This window comes from Oncorhynchus clarkii, chromosome 18 (genome assembly GCF_045791955.1).
Source record: "Oncorhynchus clarkii lewisi isolate Uvic-CL-2024 chromosome 18, UVic_Ocla_1.0, whole genome shotgun sequence".
In the NCBI taxonomy this organism is placed as follows: domain Eukaryota; kingdom Metazoa; phylum Chordata; class Actinopteri; order Salmoniformes; family Salmonidae; genus Oncorhynchus; species Oncorhynchus clarkii.
In genome coordinates this window covers 64,157,663-64,174,861 of record NC_092164.1, presented here as the reverse complement: position 1 = coordinate 64,174,861, position 17,199 = coordinate 64,157,663, and the positions used below count along the sequence as shown (strand labels likewise).

At 40.2% G+C, this 17,199-nt stretch overlaps 1 protein-coding gene across 2 annotated transcripts; it reads left to right on the top strand.

Annotated features, from left to right (window-relative positions):
- The first annotated feature begins 1,770 nt into the window (after window positions 1-1,770).
- On the top strand, window positions 1,771-16,008 carry LOC139373841 (XK-related protein 8-like). 2 transcript variants are annotated; one of them, XR_011627615.1, is made up of 4 exons: window positions 1,771-2,516; window positions 11,864-12,054; window positions 13,932-15,586; window positions 15,775-16,008. XR_011627615.1 is itself a non-coding variant. In XM_071114917.1 (3 exons), the coding sequence occupies exons 1-3, from the start codon at window positions 2,197-2,199 to the stop codon at window positions 14,660-14,662; spliced, it is 1,242 nt and encodes a 413-aa protein (XP_070971018.1). In that variant the 5' UTR covers window positions 1,771-2,196; the 3' UTR covers window positions 14,663-15,990. The 2 variants fall into 2 exon arrangements, 1 of the variants encoding a protein (XP_070971018.1); XM_071114917.1 differs by having other exon boundaries at window positions 13,932-15,990.
- Window positions 16,009-17,199: the final 1,191 nt, after the last annotated feature.

Sequence of the window (17,199 nt, the reverse complement as noted above, 5' to 3'; positions counted from 1 at the left end):
TCAGTAACTTTATCTACCTGAGGACCCATAGCGATCAAATTGTATTTGTCACACACAGTGAAATGCTTACTTTACAAGCCCTTAGCCAACAATGCAGTTTTAAGAAAAATACATATTTTTATTTGTTTAACACTTTTTTTGGTTACTACATGATTCCATATGTGTTATTTCATAGTTTTGTTGTCTTCACTATTATTCTACAAAAATAAATAAAGAAAACACTTGAATGAGTAGGTATTCTTAAACATTTGACCGGTAGTGTGTGTTTAATATATACACAGGGCTGTGAAAAAGTATTTCCTTCCTTTATAATTTTCTCTAGTTGTGCATATTTGTGATTCGTACTGTTATCAGATCTTCAACCAAAACCTTTTATTTGAAAAAGGGAACCTGAATGAACAAATAGCACAACAGTGACATACTTATTTCCTTTATTTCATAAACTAAGTTATGCAACACCCACAATGCCCCTGTGTGAAAAGTAATTGCCCCCTTACAAATCAGTAACTGGTTGTGCCACCTTTAGCTGCTTCAACTCAGTGACATTTATGGGTTTTCAAGCATGAACTGCTCTTTTCAAGTCCTGCCACAACATCTCAATTGGGATTAAGTTTGGATTTTGACTAGGCCATTACAAAACTTCAAATGTGTTGCTTTTTAACCATTTTCATGTAGACTTGATTGTGTGTTTTGGATCATTGTCTTGCTGTGTGACCCAGCTGCGCTTCAGCTTCCTCTCCCTGACTGATGACCTGACATTCTCCCGTAGAATTCTCTGATACAGAGCAGAAATTATGGTTCCTTCTATTGAGGCATGTTGTCCAAGTCCTGAGGCAGCAAAGCATCCCTAAACCATCAAACTACCACCACCATGCTTGACCGTTGGTATAAGGTTCTTACTGTGGAATGCAGTGTTTGGTTTTAGCCAGGCATAATGGGTCCCATGTCACGCCAAAAAAGTTACTCTTTCGAATCCTCTGTCCATAGAACATTCTTCCAAGAGTCTTGATGATCATCCAGGTGCTTTTTGGAAAACTTGAGTCAACTTTTTGGATGACATTTGTCCCATTAAAGCCCAATTTGACTCCAATGTTTCCCAAAGTTGTATCACGTTGGCTGGATGTCCTTTGGATGGTGGACCATTCTTGATACACACGGGAAACTGTTGAGCGTGAAAAACCCAGCAGGGTTGCAGTTCTTGACACAAACCGGTGCGCCTGGAAACTACTACCCTACCCTGTTCAAAGGCACTTAAATCTGTTGTATTGTCTATTCACCCTCTGAATGGCACACATACACAATCCATGTCCACATTGTCTCAAGGCTTAAAAAAATATTCTTTAACCTGTCTCCTCCCCTTCATCTACACTGATTTAAGTGGATTTAACAAGTGACATCAATAAGGGACCACAGCTTTCACATGATTTCACCTGGTCAGTTTGTCATGGAAAGAGCAGGTGTTCTTAATGTTTTGTATACTCCGTTTAAAATGGTGTGTAGACATTGACAGTTTATGTCATGGAAAGAGCAGGTGTTCTTAATGTTTTGTACACTCAGTTTAAAATGGTGTGTAGACATTGACAGTTTATGTCATGGAAAGAGCAGGTGTTCTTAATGTTTTGTACACTCAGTTTAAAATGGTGTGTAGACATTGACAGTTTATGTCATGGAAAGAGCAGGTGTTCTTAATGTTTTGTATACTCCGTTTAAAATGGTGTGTAGACATTGACAGTTTATGTCATGGAAAGAGCAGGTGTTCTTAATGTTTTGTATACTCCGTTTAAAATGGTGTGTAGACATTGACAGTTTATGAAAAAGAAAAAGGTGTGGACAGCAGTATAGAATCATATAGAATGAGCCATGACTAGAATACAGTATAATGTATACTATACATACAAAGTGTGTAAAACAGTATGTTACAATTATTTTACTATCTCATCATGTTGCCTACAACTTGAAATACTTTGTTATATGCAAAATGTCTCTTGTCCCTCCCCCAAAAGCATTTGGGAGGCGGGAGGAATGAAAACCTGCTGTACTTCTGGCGTTTGCTTACTTTCAGTTTCACAGTGCAAGGGTTCCTCCACAGTGAGGAGACGTCAAACGTAATGCATTCTCTCTCTCGCTCTCTCTCATTGGGTTGATAAGTGCTAGAGCCAACGCAACCGTGTGAATTTTCAGTTTTACACAGCCACCATGGAGGAGGACGCGGGACAATCTATCCCATTCAAGTACCCCGCCTCTGACTTCTTGTTGACTGTCGGAGGTATGTTGTTTTTTCTCCTGGATGTGGTACTAGACGTGTGGGCGGTGGTGACTTTCTATCAACAAGAGGCCTACGTGTTCATGGGACTGCTGATGTTTCTACTACTAGGCTCCTCAGCCCTGGTCCAGGCTTTCAGCTGGCTGTGGTACCACTATGACAAGGACAGCACTGAGACCAGGACAGAGAGCCTTGTGAAGAGCCTTCACTCACTCAAGATCCTTCATGTGTTCCAGATGGGAGTCTACCTCAGGTTCAGTTAAACTTTTGTTGACTTGGATTTGTTGAACTGGGAAAAGAAACAGCCACGGACTGTGTTGATATCCTAAGGAACTTGTATATCCAGTGTTGGAAAATATACCCAATTGTCATACTTGAGTAAAAGTAAAGATACCTTCATAGAAAATGACACATGTAAAAGTGAAAGTCACCCAGTAAAATACTACTTGAGTAAAAGTATTTGGTTTTTATAGATACTTAAGTATCAAAAGTAAATGTAATTGATAAAATATACTTGAATATCAAAAGTAAATGTAATTGATCAAATATACTTAAATATCAAAAGTAAATGTAATTGATAAAATATACTTAAATATCAAAAGTAAATGTAATTGATAAAATATACTTAAATATCAAAAGTAAATGTAATTGATAAAATATACTTAAATATCAAAAGTAAATGTAATTGATAAAATATACTTAAATATCAAAAGTAAATGTAATTGATAAAATATACTTAAATATCAAAAGTAAATGTAATTGATAAAATATACTTAAATATCAAAAGTAAATGTAATTGATAAAATATACTTACATATCAAAAGTAAATGTAATTGATAAAATATACTTAAATATCAAAAGTATAAGGGCCATTCTGAATCGGTGTCTTTTCTGTCCCCAGGACATTACGTGCATACATATGCATGAAAAGTATCTGTATAATACATTATATTATCAAGCAAAGTGTCTTGCACTTTGTCCTAATTGCAATTTGAAGATACATCATGTAAAACCTTAATTAAAAACGACCTAGAACACTGAAAAAAAATGGATTTTTAGCCTGTCCCCACTCTCTAACACTACACTTCACCATGAAATATAAGGATTAGAATCCTTCAGAAATCGTTTTTTTTTTTTTTTTTAAGGTATTATTGTGTGACTCTATTTCCAATTTAGACAAAAAAAATACATTTCCTCATCGGAAATTCATAATATGTTAGTTTAAATACACATTTTAGTTGTGTCCCCAGGATTTCAGTCAGTCCTGTTACCCTGACCCCCCCCCCCCCCCTCTAAAAACGTGGGACATTCCACAAGTCACATGATCAAGTAGCATCATTTGGATGGAAGTAGCATCATTTGAGTCTCCTGAAGGCCAACTTCTTGCAAATTCTTTAAATAATAGTTCCTTTACAAGGTATTTCCATAGCTGGTAAAGAAATGATTATAAGCCAGCTGGCTGATGATACTACACTTTTTCTGAAAGACGCTAACCAAATTCCCATATCGATCAATGTGATACAATCCTTTTCCAAAGCGTCTGGTCTATATCTTAACATAAATAGATGTGAACTCATAGCTGTCAAAGATTGTGTGACACCTTCATATTATGGTATTCCAGTGAAAGAAGAACTAATATATTTAGGCATAACCATTACAAAGGATCAGAAGTCTAGAGGCTTACTAAATTTGAACCCTCTTATTAAAAAAACCCAGAAGAAACTAAATCAATGGCTACAGAGGGACTTATCTTTAAAAGGTAGAGTCCTAATAACCAAGGCTGAAGGTATCTCTAGACTAACATATGGTGCTCTATCTTTATATCTTGACCGTAAAATAAGCAAGGAGATAGACCAGATGCTTTTCAACTTTCTTTGGAGAAACCGTACCCATTACATTAGGAAAACTGTTGTAATGAACACTTATGAGAATGGTGGACTGAATTTTCTGGACTTTAAATAATACTTTAAATAATACTTTTAAGGTCAATTGGATAAAACAATTCCTAAGAAGACCCACTTCTATCTGGAATTGTATTCCTCATCATGTCTTCTCTACTTTTGGTGGCCTTAACTTCATGTTGTTTTGCAAATATAATATTGACAAAGTTCCAGTGAAACTTTCTGCTTTTCATCGGCAGGTTTTCTTGTCATGGTCCTTAATTTATAAACACAATTTTTCTCCACGCAGATATTATATATGGAATAATCGGGATATATTGTATAAAAATACCTCTCTGTTTTTAGAATATTGGTTCCGAAATAATATCCTATTGGTGAGCCAACTGGTAAATGCAGAGGGTCTTTTGCTCAGTTATAAAGAATTCTTATCCCTTTACAAGGTCCCTGTAACACCTAAAGATTTTGCAATTGTTTTAGATGCCATTCCCTCAGGTGTTGCTCTGTTATTCAGGAACGTGTCAAGACCTGACCCTCAGAGCCTACCTTCTATTGACCCTGTTGACTCATCAGTAGGAAAGATTTGTTTCTCTTTTGGTCCATTCAACAACAGAGCGATACGATCCTTGTTTCAGCAGGATGTTGTATCTATACCTTATGTCATGCCTTATGTCATGCCTTATGTCATGCCTTATTGGAATGGATTTATTGATAATATCTGTTGGAAAAAAGTTTGGATGTTCCACACACATACCTACTTGTTAACAAAATTAAGGAAGTTTCCTTTAAAATTATTCATAAATATTATCCTGCCAACCACTATATGAAGAAGTTTAAGGAAAACATCAACTCAAATTGCTCCTTTTGTAATGACCACCCAGAAGCAGTGTTGCATCTTTTTTGGCATTGTATTCATGTAAGAGAACTGTGGCAAGACATCAGTAGATTTATAATTGAACACATTTATGAAGATTTTACACTATTGTGGAGAGATGTACTACTTGGATTCTTTACCTACGATAGAAATAAGCTGAAACATTTTTATGTCATTCATTTCATTGTTCTTTTGACCAAATTTCATATTCATAAATGTAAATTTACAATGAAAAAAACACATTTTCTTACCTTACAAAAACTGTATTGAACTGCATTTTAAGACAATTAAATACGCTACTAACAAAAAAGCTGTTTAGAATTACAAGTGTGTGTATGTACAGTGCCTTGCGAAAGTATTCGGCCCCCTTGAACTTTGCGACCTTTTGCCACATTTCAGGCTTCAAACATAAAGATATAAAACTGTATTTTTTTGTGAAGAATCAACAACAAGTGGGACACAATCATACAGTGGAACGACATTTATTGGATATTTCAAACTTTTTTAACAAATCAAAAACTGAAAAATTGGGCGTGCAAAATTATTCAGCCCCTTTACTTTCAGTGCAGCAAACTCTCTCCAGAAGTTCAGTGAGGATCTCTGAATGATCCAATGTTGACCTAAATGACTAATGATGATAAATACAATCCACCTGTGTGTAATCAAGTCTCCGTATAAATGCACCTGCACTGTGATAGTCTCAGAGGTCCGTTAAAAGCGCAGAGAGCATCATGAAGAACAAGGAACACACCAGGCAGGTCCGAGATACTGTTGTGAAGAAGTTTAAAGCCGGATTTGGATACAAAAAGATTTCCCAAGCTTTAAACATCCCAAGGAGCACTGTGCAAGCAATAATATTGAAATGGAAGGAGTATCAGACCACTGCAAATCTACCAAGACCTGGCCGTCCCTCTAAACTTTCAGCTCATACAAGGAGAAGACTGATCAGAGATGCAGCCAAGAGGCCCATGATCACTCTGGATGAACTGCAGAGATCTACAGCTGAGGTGGGAGACTCTGTCCATAGGACAACAATCAGTCGTATATTGCACAAATCTGGCCTTTATGGAAGAGTGGCAAGAAGAAAGCCATTTCTTAAAGATATCCATAAAAAGTGTCGTTTAAAGTTTGCCACAAGCCACCTGGGAGACACACCAAACATGTGGAAGAAGGTGCTCTGGTCAGATGAAACCAAAATTGAACTTTTTGGCAACAATGCAAAACGTTATGTTTGGCGTAAAAGCAACACAGCTGAACACACCATCCCCACTGTCAAACATGGTGGTGGCAGAATCATGGTTTGGGCCTGCTTTTCTTCAGCAGGGACAGGGAAGATGGTTAAAATTGATGGGAAGATGGATGGAGCCAAATACAGGACCATTCTGGAAGAAAACCTGATGGAGTCTGCAAAAGACCTGAGACTGGGATGGAGATTTGTCTTCCAACAAGACAATGATCCAAAACATAAAGCAAAATCTACAATGGAATGGTTCAAAAATAAACATATCCAGGTGTTAGAATGGCCAAGTCAAAGTCCAGACCTGAATCCAATCGAGAATCTGTGGAAAGAACTGAAAACTGCTGTTCACAAATGCTCTCCATCCAACCTCACTGAGCTCGAGCTGTTTTGCAAGGAGGAATGGGAAAAAATGTCAGTCTCTCGATGTGCAAAACTGATAGAGACATACCCCAAGCGACTTACAGCTGTAATCGCAGCAAAAGGTGGCGCTACAAAGTATTAACTTAAGGGGGCTGAATAATTTTGCACGCCCAATTTTTCAGTTTTTGATTTGTTAAAAAAGTTTGAAATATCCAATAAATGTTGTTCCACTTCATGATTGTGTCCCACTTGTTGTTGATTCTTCACAAAAAAATACAGTTTTATATCTTTATGTTTGAAGCCTGAAATGTGGCAAAAGGTCGCAAAGTTCAAGGGGGCCGAATACTTTCGCAAGGCACTGTATGTCCCTTAAGATCCTTGTGTAATGTGATATTGTACCCCCCAGCGCCGCCCTCTATCCCCCTAGCCCAATTGTCCTTTGTATATTAGTTATATATACTTGTGTTCCCACATGTACTTCCTGTATTGATTTGTTAACAACAACAAAAAAGCATGGCTCCCGTTGATGACATCACAGCATTAACATAATTGTAGACAATAAATACAATAAAATAATTCACTCTTGAAAGTAATGTAATACATCTTTAAAACAACCTTAATAATAAATTAAAATAAATATGAGGGATTTTTGGTGAAATACATAAAGTATATTTTACATACATCGATTAATTATAATACTATTCTCTTCATTTTAAGTTTTGCAGTTGGAATTACTAAAGGTGTTTTCAGTTTAACTTTTTGGACGACATGGGACCCACTATGCCTGGCTTGCATAACTTAGTTTATGAAATAAAGGAAATAAGTATGTCATTGTTGTGTTATTTGTTCATTCAGGTTCCCTTTTTCAAATAAAAGGTTTTGGTTGAAGATCTGATAACAGTACGAATCACAAATATGCAAAACTCGAGAAAATGACAGTACCAGTCAAGTTTGGACACACCTACTCATTCCAGGGTTTTTCTTTATTTGTACAATTGTCTACATTGTAGAATAATAGTGAAGACATCAAAACTATGAAATAACATATGGAATCATGTAGTAACCAAAAAGGTGTAAAACAAAATCTTCAAAGTAGCCACCCTTTGCCTTGATGACAGCTTTGCATACTCTTGGCATTCTCTCAACCAGCTTCATGAGGTAGTCACCTGGAATGCATTTCAATTAACAGGTGTGCCTTGTTAAAAGTTCATTTGTGGAATTTCTTTCCTTAATGCATTTGAGCCTTATTTGGTAAATCCCATGTCCATATTATGGCAAGAACAGATCAAATAAGCAAAGAAAAATGGCAGTCCATCATTACTTTAAGACCTGAAGGTCAGTCAATCTGGAACATTTCAAGAACTTTGAACATTTCTTTTAAGTGCAGTCGCAAAAACCATCAATCGCTATGATGAAACTGGCTCTCATTAGGACCGCCATAGGAAAGGAAGACCCAGAGTTACCTCTGCTGCAGAGGATAAGTTCATTAGAGTTACCAGCCTCAGAAATTGCAGCCCAAATAAATGCTTCATGGAGTTCAAGTAACAGACACATCTCAACATCAACTTTTCAGAGGAGACTGTGTGAATCAGGCCTCCATGGTTGAATTGCTGCTACGAAACCACTACTAAAGGACACCAATAATAAGAAGAGACTTGCTTGGGCCAAGAAACATGAGCAATGAACATTAGACCGGTGGAAATCTGTCCTTTGGTCTGATGAGTCCAAATGTGAGATTTTTGGTTCCAACCGCCGTGTCTTTGTGAGACACTGGTGACACTGTCTGTGATTTTATTTAGAATTAAAGGCATATTTAACCAGCATGGCTACCACATAATTCTGCAGCGATACAACATCCCATCTGGTTTGCACTTAGTGAGACTATCATTTGCTTTTCAACCGGATAATGACCCAAAACACAACTCCAGGCTGTGTAAGGTCTATTTGACCAAGAAGGGGAGTGGTGGAATGCTGCATCAGATGACCTGGCCTCCACAATCACCTAACCTCAACCCAGTTGAGATCGTTTGGGATGAGTTGGACCGTAGCCAACAAGTGCTCAGCATATGTGGGAACTCCTTCAAGACTGTTGGAAAAGCATTCCTCATGACAATGGTTGAGAGAATGCCAAGTGTGCAAAGATGTCATCAAGGCAAAGGGTGGCTACTCTGAAGAATCTAAAATATATTTTGATTTGTTTAAAAAAAAATGTTGGTTACTACATGATTCCATATGTGTTACTTCACTACAATGTCTTCACTATTATTCTACAATGTAGAAAATAGTAAAAAATAAAGAAAAACCCTTGAATGAGTAGGTGCGTCCAAACTTTTGACTGGTACTGTATGTGTACATTTATTTTGCCATGCTGCACATGCAACGATCAGAAGTAAAATAACAACCCAATGTTTATATCCCAGGACAAATTAGCTAGCAACAGCAAGCTAGATAGCTAATTTGCCATTAATGTTTAATGCTTTTTGACCTGTCCCCAAGTTAATATAGTTGGTTCAGAGTTCGTTTTGATATTTCATCCTGCGTGTTCTGATCATGTCAGGTGTGGGTGGACAAAATCAGCAAGCGCGCGAGTGGTCTGGTCAGCATGTTAGGCACTGCATCGCAGTGCTAGAGGTGTCACTACAGATCCGGGTTTTGTCGCAGCCGGTCTCGACCCATGAGGCGCCGCATTATTGGCCCAGCGTCGTCCTGGTTAGGGGAGGGTTTGGGATGGCCTTGTCCCATCTCGCTGTGGCGGGCCTGGCGCATTGCACGCTGACACATTGGTGCGGCTGTCTTCCGGGTTATGCGGTCAGTGTGTCAAGAAGCAGTGCAGCTTGGCAGGGTCGTGTTTTGGAGGACGCATGGCTCTCGAGCGTTGCCTCTCCTGAGTCCGTACGGGAGTTGCAGCGATGGGACAAGACTGTAACTACCAATTGGATACCACCAAAAAGGGCTAAAAAATAAATAATTTATAAAAAATATATTATTTAGAATTTAAGCATTTGTGTTTATTGAATCTGCTAGATCAGAGGCAGTAGGGATGACCAGGGATGGGAAAGGGGGATACCTAGTCAGTTGTCCAACTGAAATGTGTCTTCCGCATTTAACCCAACCCCTCTGAATCAGAGAGGTGCGGGGGGCTGCCTTAATCGACACCACGTCTTCGGCGTCTGGGAAACTGCCTTGCTCAGGGGCAGAATGACCGATTTTTACCTTGTCAGCTCGGGGATTCGATCCAGCAACCTTCTGGTTACTGGCCCAACGCACTAACCACTAGATAAGTGCGTGAATTGGACCACTTTTCTGTCTGGCTAACAAGTAGTTTTTGGGTGTCAGGGAAAATGGATGGAGTAAAAAGTACATGATTTACTTTAGGAATGTAGTGGAGTGAAAGTTGTCAAAAATAGTGAAGTGCAGTACTTAAGTAGTACTTTAAAGTATTTTTACTTAAGTACTTTGCAACACTGGTTTTCACAATCCTTGTGAGCTTTAAGTCTGGCAAGCAAGGCTCCTTTAAGAAACTGTTTGCCTTTCTGCCGACTGCTCCCCTGATCGCGTCGCAGTCAAAATAAATATGTAAGCAAATACCATTTCAAACTGCCACATGTTTAAGAGGATACAGCAACATTGTCGTAGTGAGTAGTACATGAGTAGTACATTGTCGTAGTGAGTAGTACATGAGTAGTACATTGTCGGAGTAGTAGAATCTTGGTGTAGAACATTGCAGTAGTGGAAAAAGTATCCAATTATCATACTTGAGTAAAAGTAAAGATAACCTTAATAGAACATGACTCAAGTAAAAGTCACCCAGTAAAATTTTACCTAAGTATATTTTAAACCAAATATTTTTACTCAAGTAACAAAAGTCAAAGTGTAAATAATTTCAAATTCCTTATATTAAGGTAACTTGACGGCACCATTTAAAATAATAATAATATATTTATACATTTTTTTAAAATGTTAAATTACGGATAGCCAGGGGCATTCTCCAACACTCAGGCGTCATTTACAAACGAAGCATGTGTTGTTTAGTGAGTCCGCTAGATCAGAGAAAGTAGGGATGACCAGGGATGTTCTGCTGATTAGTGTGTGAACTGGACCATTTTCCTGTCCTGTTAAGCATTCAAAATGTAACGAGTACTTTTGGGTGTCAGGGAAAATGTGTGGAGTAATGTAATTACATTTAGTAATGTAGTGAAGTAAAAGTAGTCCAAAATATAATTAGTAAACTACAGATACCCCAAAAACCTACTTAAGTAGTACTTTTACTTAGGGACTTTACACCACGGGAACATTAGCAGGGTAGCCTAGTGGTTAGAGTGTAGAGGCGGCAGGGTAGCCTAGTGGTTAGAGTGTAGGGGCGGCAGGGTAGCCTAGTGGTTAGAGTGTAGAGGAGGCAGGGTAGCCTAGTGGTTAGAGTGTAGAGGCGGCAGGGTAGCCTAGTGGTTAGAGTGTAGAGGAGGCAGGGTAGCCTAGTGGTTAGAGTGTAGAGGCGGCAGGGTAGCCTAGTGGTTAGAGTGTAGAGGCGGCAGGGTAGCCTAGTGGTTAGAGTGTAGAGGCGGCAGGGTAGCCTAGTGGTTAGAGTGTAGAGGCGGCAGGGTAGCCTAGTGGTTAGAGTGTAGAGGCGACAGGGTAGCCTAGTGGTTAGAGTGTAGAGGCGGCAGGGTAGCCTAGTGGTTAGAGTGTAGAGGCGGCAGGGTAGCCTAGTGGTTAGAGTGTAGAGGCGGCAGGGTAGCCTAGTGGTTAGAGTGTAGAGGCGGCAGGGTAGCCTAGTGGTTAGAGTGTAGAGGCGGCAGGGTAGCCTAGTGGTTAGAGTGGAGGGGCGGCAGGGTAGCCTAGTGGTTAGAGTGGAGGGGCGGCAGGGTAGCCTAGTGGTTAGAGTGTAGAGGCGGCAGGGTAGCCTAGTGGTTAGAGCGTTGGACTAGTAACCGGAAGGTTGCAAGTTCAAACCCCCGAGCTGACAAGGTACAAATCTGTCGTTCTGCCCCTGAACAGGCAGTTATCCCACTGTTCCTAGGCCGTCATTGAAAATAAGTATTTGTTCTTAACTGACTTGCCTGGTTAAATAAAGGTAAAAATAAAAATTGTCAGAGTAGCACGTTCTTGAAGTAGTATCTTCTCTGAATGTTTCCCCTCACATCTCAAGGCAGAAACACCATTGTAACCAAACTCCTTTTTATAGAATAAAAATAAATAAATAATAACTATGTATGTGGCTGTCATTTTAGATATGCTGGTCTTGTGAGGATCTCGATATGTGGCTTCTGCTGTAGAAAGCGTTACATGGAGGGCAACGCCGTGTATCTGACCCATGACCTTAGCCTGCTGCGCCTCATCGAGACCTTCTCTGAGAGCGCGCCACAGCTTGTCCTCATGATTACCATCATCATCCAGAGGGGAGAGGTGGAGCCCATTACAAGTACGTAAAAGCAAACACAGAATTACTTAGAACGCAAAGACCTTGAGGGACAGTTGAAGTTGGAAATTTACATACACTTATGTTGGAGTCATTAAAACTCGTTTTTCAACCACTCCACAAATTTCTTGTGAACAAACTATAGTTTTGGCAAGTCGGTTAGGACATCTACCTTGTGCATGACACAAGTAATTTTTCCAACCATTGTTTACAGACAGATTATTTCGCTTATAATTCACTGTATCACAATTCTAGTGGGTCAGAAGTTTACATACACTATGTTGACTGTGTCTTTAAACAGCTTGGAAAACTCCAGAAAATTATGTCATGGCTTTAGAAGCTTCTGATAGGCTAATTGACATAATTTGAGTCAATTGGGGGTGTACCTGTATTTCAAGGCCTACCTTCAAATTCAGTGCCTCTTTGCTTGACATCATGTGAAAATCAAAAGAAATCAGCCAAGACCTCCACAAGTCTGGTTCATCCTTGGGAGCAATTTCTAAACGCCTGAAGGTACCACGTTCATCTGTACAAACAATAGTACGCAAGTATAAACACCATGGGACCATGCAGTCGTCATACTGCTCAGGAACGAGACGCGTTCTGTCTCTTAGAGATGAACGTACTTTGGTGCAAAAAGTGCAAATCAATCCCAGAACAACAGCAAAGGACCTTGTGAAGATGCTGGAGGAAACAGGTACAAAAGTATCTATATCCACAGTAAAACGAGTCCTATATCGACATAACCTGAAAGGCTGCTCAGCAAGGAAGAAGCCACTGCTCCAAAACCACCATAAAAAAGGCAGACTACAGTTTGCAACTGCACATGGGGACAAATATCATACTTTTTGGAGAAATGTCCTCTGGTCTGATGAAACAAAAATAGAACTGTTTGGCCATAATGACCATCGTTATGTTTGGAGGAAAAAGGGGAGGCTTGCAAGCCGAAGAACACCATCCCAACCGTGAAGCATAGGGGTGGTAGCATCATGTTGTGGGGGTGCTTTGCTGCAGGAGGGACTGGTGCATTTCACAAAATAGATGGCATCATGAGGAATTAACATTTTGTGGATATATTGAAGCAACATCTCAAGACAACAGTCAGGACGTTAGAGCTTAGTCGCAAATGGGTCTTCCAAATGGACAATGACCCCAAGCATATTTCCAAAGTTGTGGCAAAATGGCTTAGGGACAATAAAGTCAAGGTATTGGAGTGGCCATCACAAAGCCCTCACCTCAATCCCATAGAAAATGTGTGGGCAGAACTGAAAAAGCTTGTGCGAGCAAAGAGGCCTTACAAACCTGACTCAGTTACACCAGCTCCGTCAGGAGGAATGGGCCAAAATTCACCCAACTTATTGTGGGAAGCTTGTGGAAGGCTACCCAAAACGTTTGACCCAAGTTAAACAATTTAAAGACACTCAGTATTTGGTAGCATTGCATGTTAACTTCTGACCCACTTGGGAATGTGATGAAAGAAATTAAAGCTGAAATAAATCACTCTCTACTATTATTCTGACATTTCACATTCTTAAAATAAAGTGGTGCTCTTAACTGACATGACAGGGAATTTTTACTAGGATTAAATGTCAGGAATTGTGAAACAGAGTTTAAATGTATTTGGCTATGGTGTATGTATGTAAACTTCTGACTTCAACTGGATATCTGGATATAAATTATATAGCTTGTAACTATGCCCCAGAATTTAATGGTCTTGCCCTACTCATAATTTAAGAGGTGACTGACTCCAGACCTGATGATACATTTTTATAATTCCTTTCGTTGACAGATAACTTGATTGTCTGTTATTTAACATGCCGAGTTCATTGACAGTTTTACCTGATATAATATCCTGAATTTGTTTTTTTTCTCTCCCTCAGTCTTGAAGGCACTTGGTTCAGTGTCTGCCATCGCCGTCAGCGTGACCATGTATCACCGCTCCCTGCGTTCCTTCCTCCCAGACAAGGCCAAGCAGGGCTGGGGCTCCTCAGTGGTCTACTTCCTGTGGAACCTGCTCCTGATTGGTCCACGTGTGGCAGCAGTCGCCCTCTTTGCTTCGGTCTTCCCCTGCTTCATCGCTGCCCACTTCCTGTCTTCCTGGATGGTTCTATTTTTTGTCGCCTGGCAACTGAAGACAAACTTCATGGACAGCGGCGGCGGAGAATGGCTCTACCGGGCCACCGTAGGTCTCATCTGGTACTTTAGCTGGTTCAGCATAGTGGAGGGGCACACCAGGCAGCGGAGCACCATCTACCACACCTGGATAGGAGTGGATATTGGGATGCTTTGTGGTTTTTGGGTGTGGCAGATGATGAAGAACCCTCCAAATCTTGAACTGCCACTAGATCCCTATGTCATCTTTGTCATTATGATCTCACTCTACATAGTTGGACTCTGTCTCAAGGTGACATACTACAAGTTCTATCACCCAAAGATTACAAAGCAGGGAGAAGTTGAGTGTCATCTCGAGCTGATGTCGGAGTCGGTGGTGGTCCCCCCAAATGGGGAAGATGTGGTTGACTTTAGGTTTATGGGTCATACAGAGCGTCCAGAACCGTCCATCAGGGTCAATAAAAGGATGAGGAATTTAGCTGGTAATTTTTACTCTTAATCCAGATTATCAGATGGCTCCTACGCATTGAGAAGACTGTATGGGCTTGTTCAACATTGCAGCCCAGCCAGGCAACTGCCAACGGACTGATCTACAAATTACCTTGGCTCATAAATAACTACTCATTATTTGTTGATCAGTCACAATTTAAACACACAATGAGTGAAAGGTCTGTCTGTTTTCAAATCCATCCTTGTACTTGATTGATGAATTCATGTCAGTAATTAGTAGGGAACTCCCCTCACCTGGTTGTCTAGGTCTTCAGGGAAAGGGAAAAAACAAAAACCCACACTCAGCTCTCCATGGAATTAGTTTTACACCCCTGCCCTACTTAAACGAACCAGCTCTACAGCTTGAAACACTGAGAAATGTTGACACATTCATTAAAATGACTGGAATGATTTGTTCTATGAAGACGAGGATGGCGATACGAGACAGTTCTGTTTGGCACAGTGCATTTCTAATATGAAGGTAAACATTACAGTAATGTTTATCGTGGTCATGAACTTGTCTTATTAATGTGACCTCGTGAGTACAGATAATCAGGGTTACTTATTGACAGTGGTGGAACAAAATAATAAATTGACATACTTTAGACTTTAATAAACGTAAAGATACTTTTACTTGAGTAATTTTCACCCAGTAAAATACTACTTCAGTAACTCTAGAAGTATTTGGTTTGAAATATACCTAAGTATCCAAAGTAAATGGAATTGCTAAAATATAGTTAAGTCAAAAGTAGTTCATTATTAAGCAAACCAAACAATGTTTGTATTTATTTATTTATTTATAGATAGCCAATGGCACACCAACATTGTTTAGCGAGTCCGCCAGATCAGTTAGTAGGGGTGACCAGGAATGTTCTGTTTAGTGAGTCCGCTAGATCAGGTAGTAGGGGTGACCAGGGATGTTCTCTTGATAAGTGTGTGAATTGGACCATTTTCCAGTCAAAATGTAACGAGTACTTTTGGGTGTTAGGGAAAACATATGGAATATAAATAGGCAAAAAGATACCACAAAAAAAAAAAACTTAAGTAGTACTTTAAAGTATTTTTTTTTACTTAAGTACTTTACTGCTTCCTGAAATGTTAGCAGGGCGTGGACTCTGTCAGGACTAGATGGTAAATACCTTGAGGGGATGTGAGAATGTAATGTTTAACAGTGCAGTTGGGGTGGCCAGTTCTGAGTGAATGTGCCAATGTCCTCCGTCTTTTGTGTGCAGTGTGCTGGACTGTCTGGTTTCATGTGTGTGATGTGAATGTGATCCTTTTTGTACAGTGATGCCAAAGGCAAAAAAATAAATAAATAAAAAATGTCCATACAGGTGATGGCGAGGTTCTGAAGCACTTTGAGGGGATGTACAGTATTTGTCTTATTGTTAATTTACAGCAGAGTGTGTGCAATTGCAAAACACTTGACAATGAAACCAGGCACCTTCAATGTACTTTAATTTGTATTTACACTACCATCAGTGTTAATGTACACAGGACAACCTTATTGGGCCTTCAACAGTGTTTCCGGACCCATTTTAAAAATGTGGGGTTTGAAAACACGAGTCAGTTATACACTACATGACCAAAAGTATGTGGACACCTGCTCGTCGAACACCTCAATCCAACATCACGGTAATTTAAAATGGAGTTGGTCCCCCCCTTTGCTGCTAGAACAACCTCCACTCTTCTGGGAAGGCTTTCCACTAAATGTCGGAACATTGCTGCGGGGAACTTGCTTCCATTCAGCCACAAGAGTATTAGTGAGGTTGGGCGATTAGGCCTGGCTCGCAGTCGACGTTCCAATTCATCCCAAAGGTGTTCGATGGGGTTGAGGTCAGAGCTCTGTGCAAGGCAGTCAAATTCTGCCACACCGATCTCGACAAACCATTTCTGTATGGGTCTTGCTTTGTGCACAGGGGCATTGTCATGCTGAAACAGAAAAGGGCCTTCCCCAAACTGTTGCCACAAAGTTCGAAGCACAAAATCATCTAGAATGTCATTGTATACTGTAGTGTTAAGATTTCCCTTCACTGGAACTAAGGGGCCTAGCCCGGACCATGAAAAACAGCCCCATTATTCCTCCACCAAACTTTACAGTTGGCACTAATCATCCGGGCAGGTAGCGCTCTCCTAGCATCTGCCAAACTCAGATTCGTCTGTCGGACGGCCAGATGATGAAGCGTGATTCATCACCCCAGAGAACGCGTTTCCACTGCTCCAGAGGCCAATGGCAGCCGAGCTCTACAGCACTCCAGCAGACGCTTGGCATTGCGCATGGTGATCTTAGGCTTGTGTGCGGCCATGGAAAACTATCTCATGAAGCTCCCGACAAACAGTTATTGTACTGACGTTGCTTCCAGAGGCAGTTTGGAACTCGGTAGTGAGTATTAAACCGAGGACAGACGATTATTACGCGCTACACTCTTCAGCACATTGGTCCTGTTCTGTGAGCTCGTGTGGTCACTTCGCGGCTGTGCCGTTGTTGCTCCTAGACGTTTCCACTTCACAATAACAGCACTTACAGTTGATCGGTGCAGCTCTAGC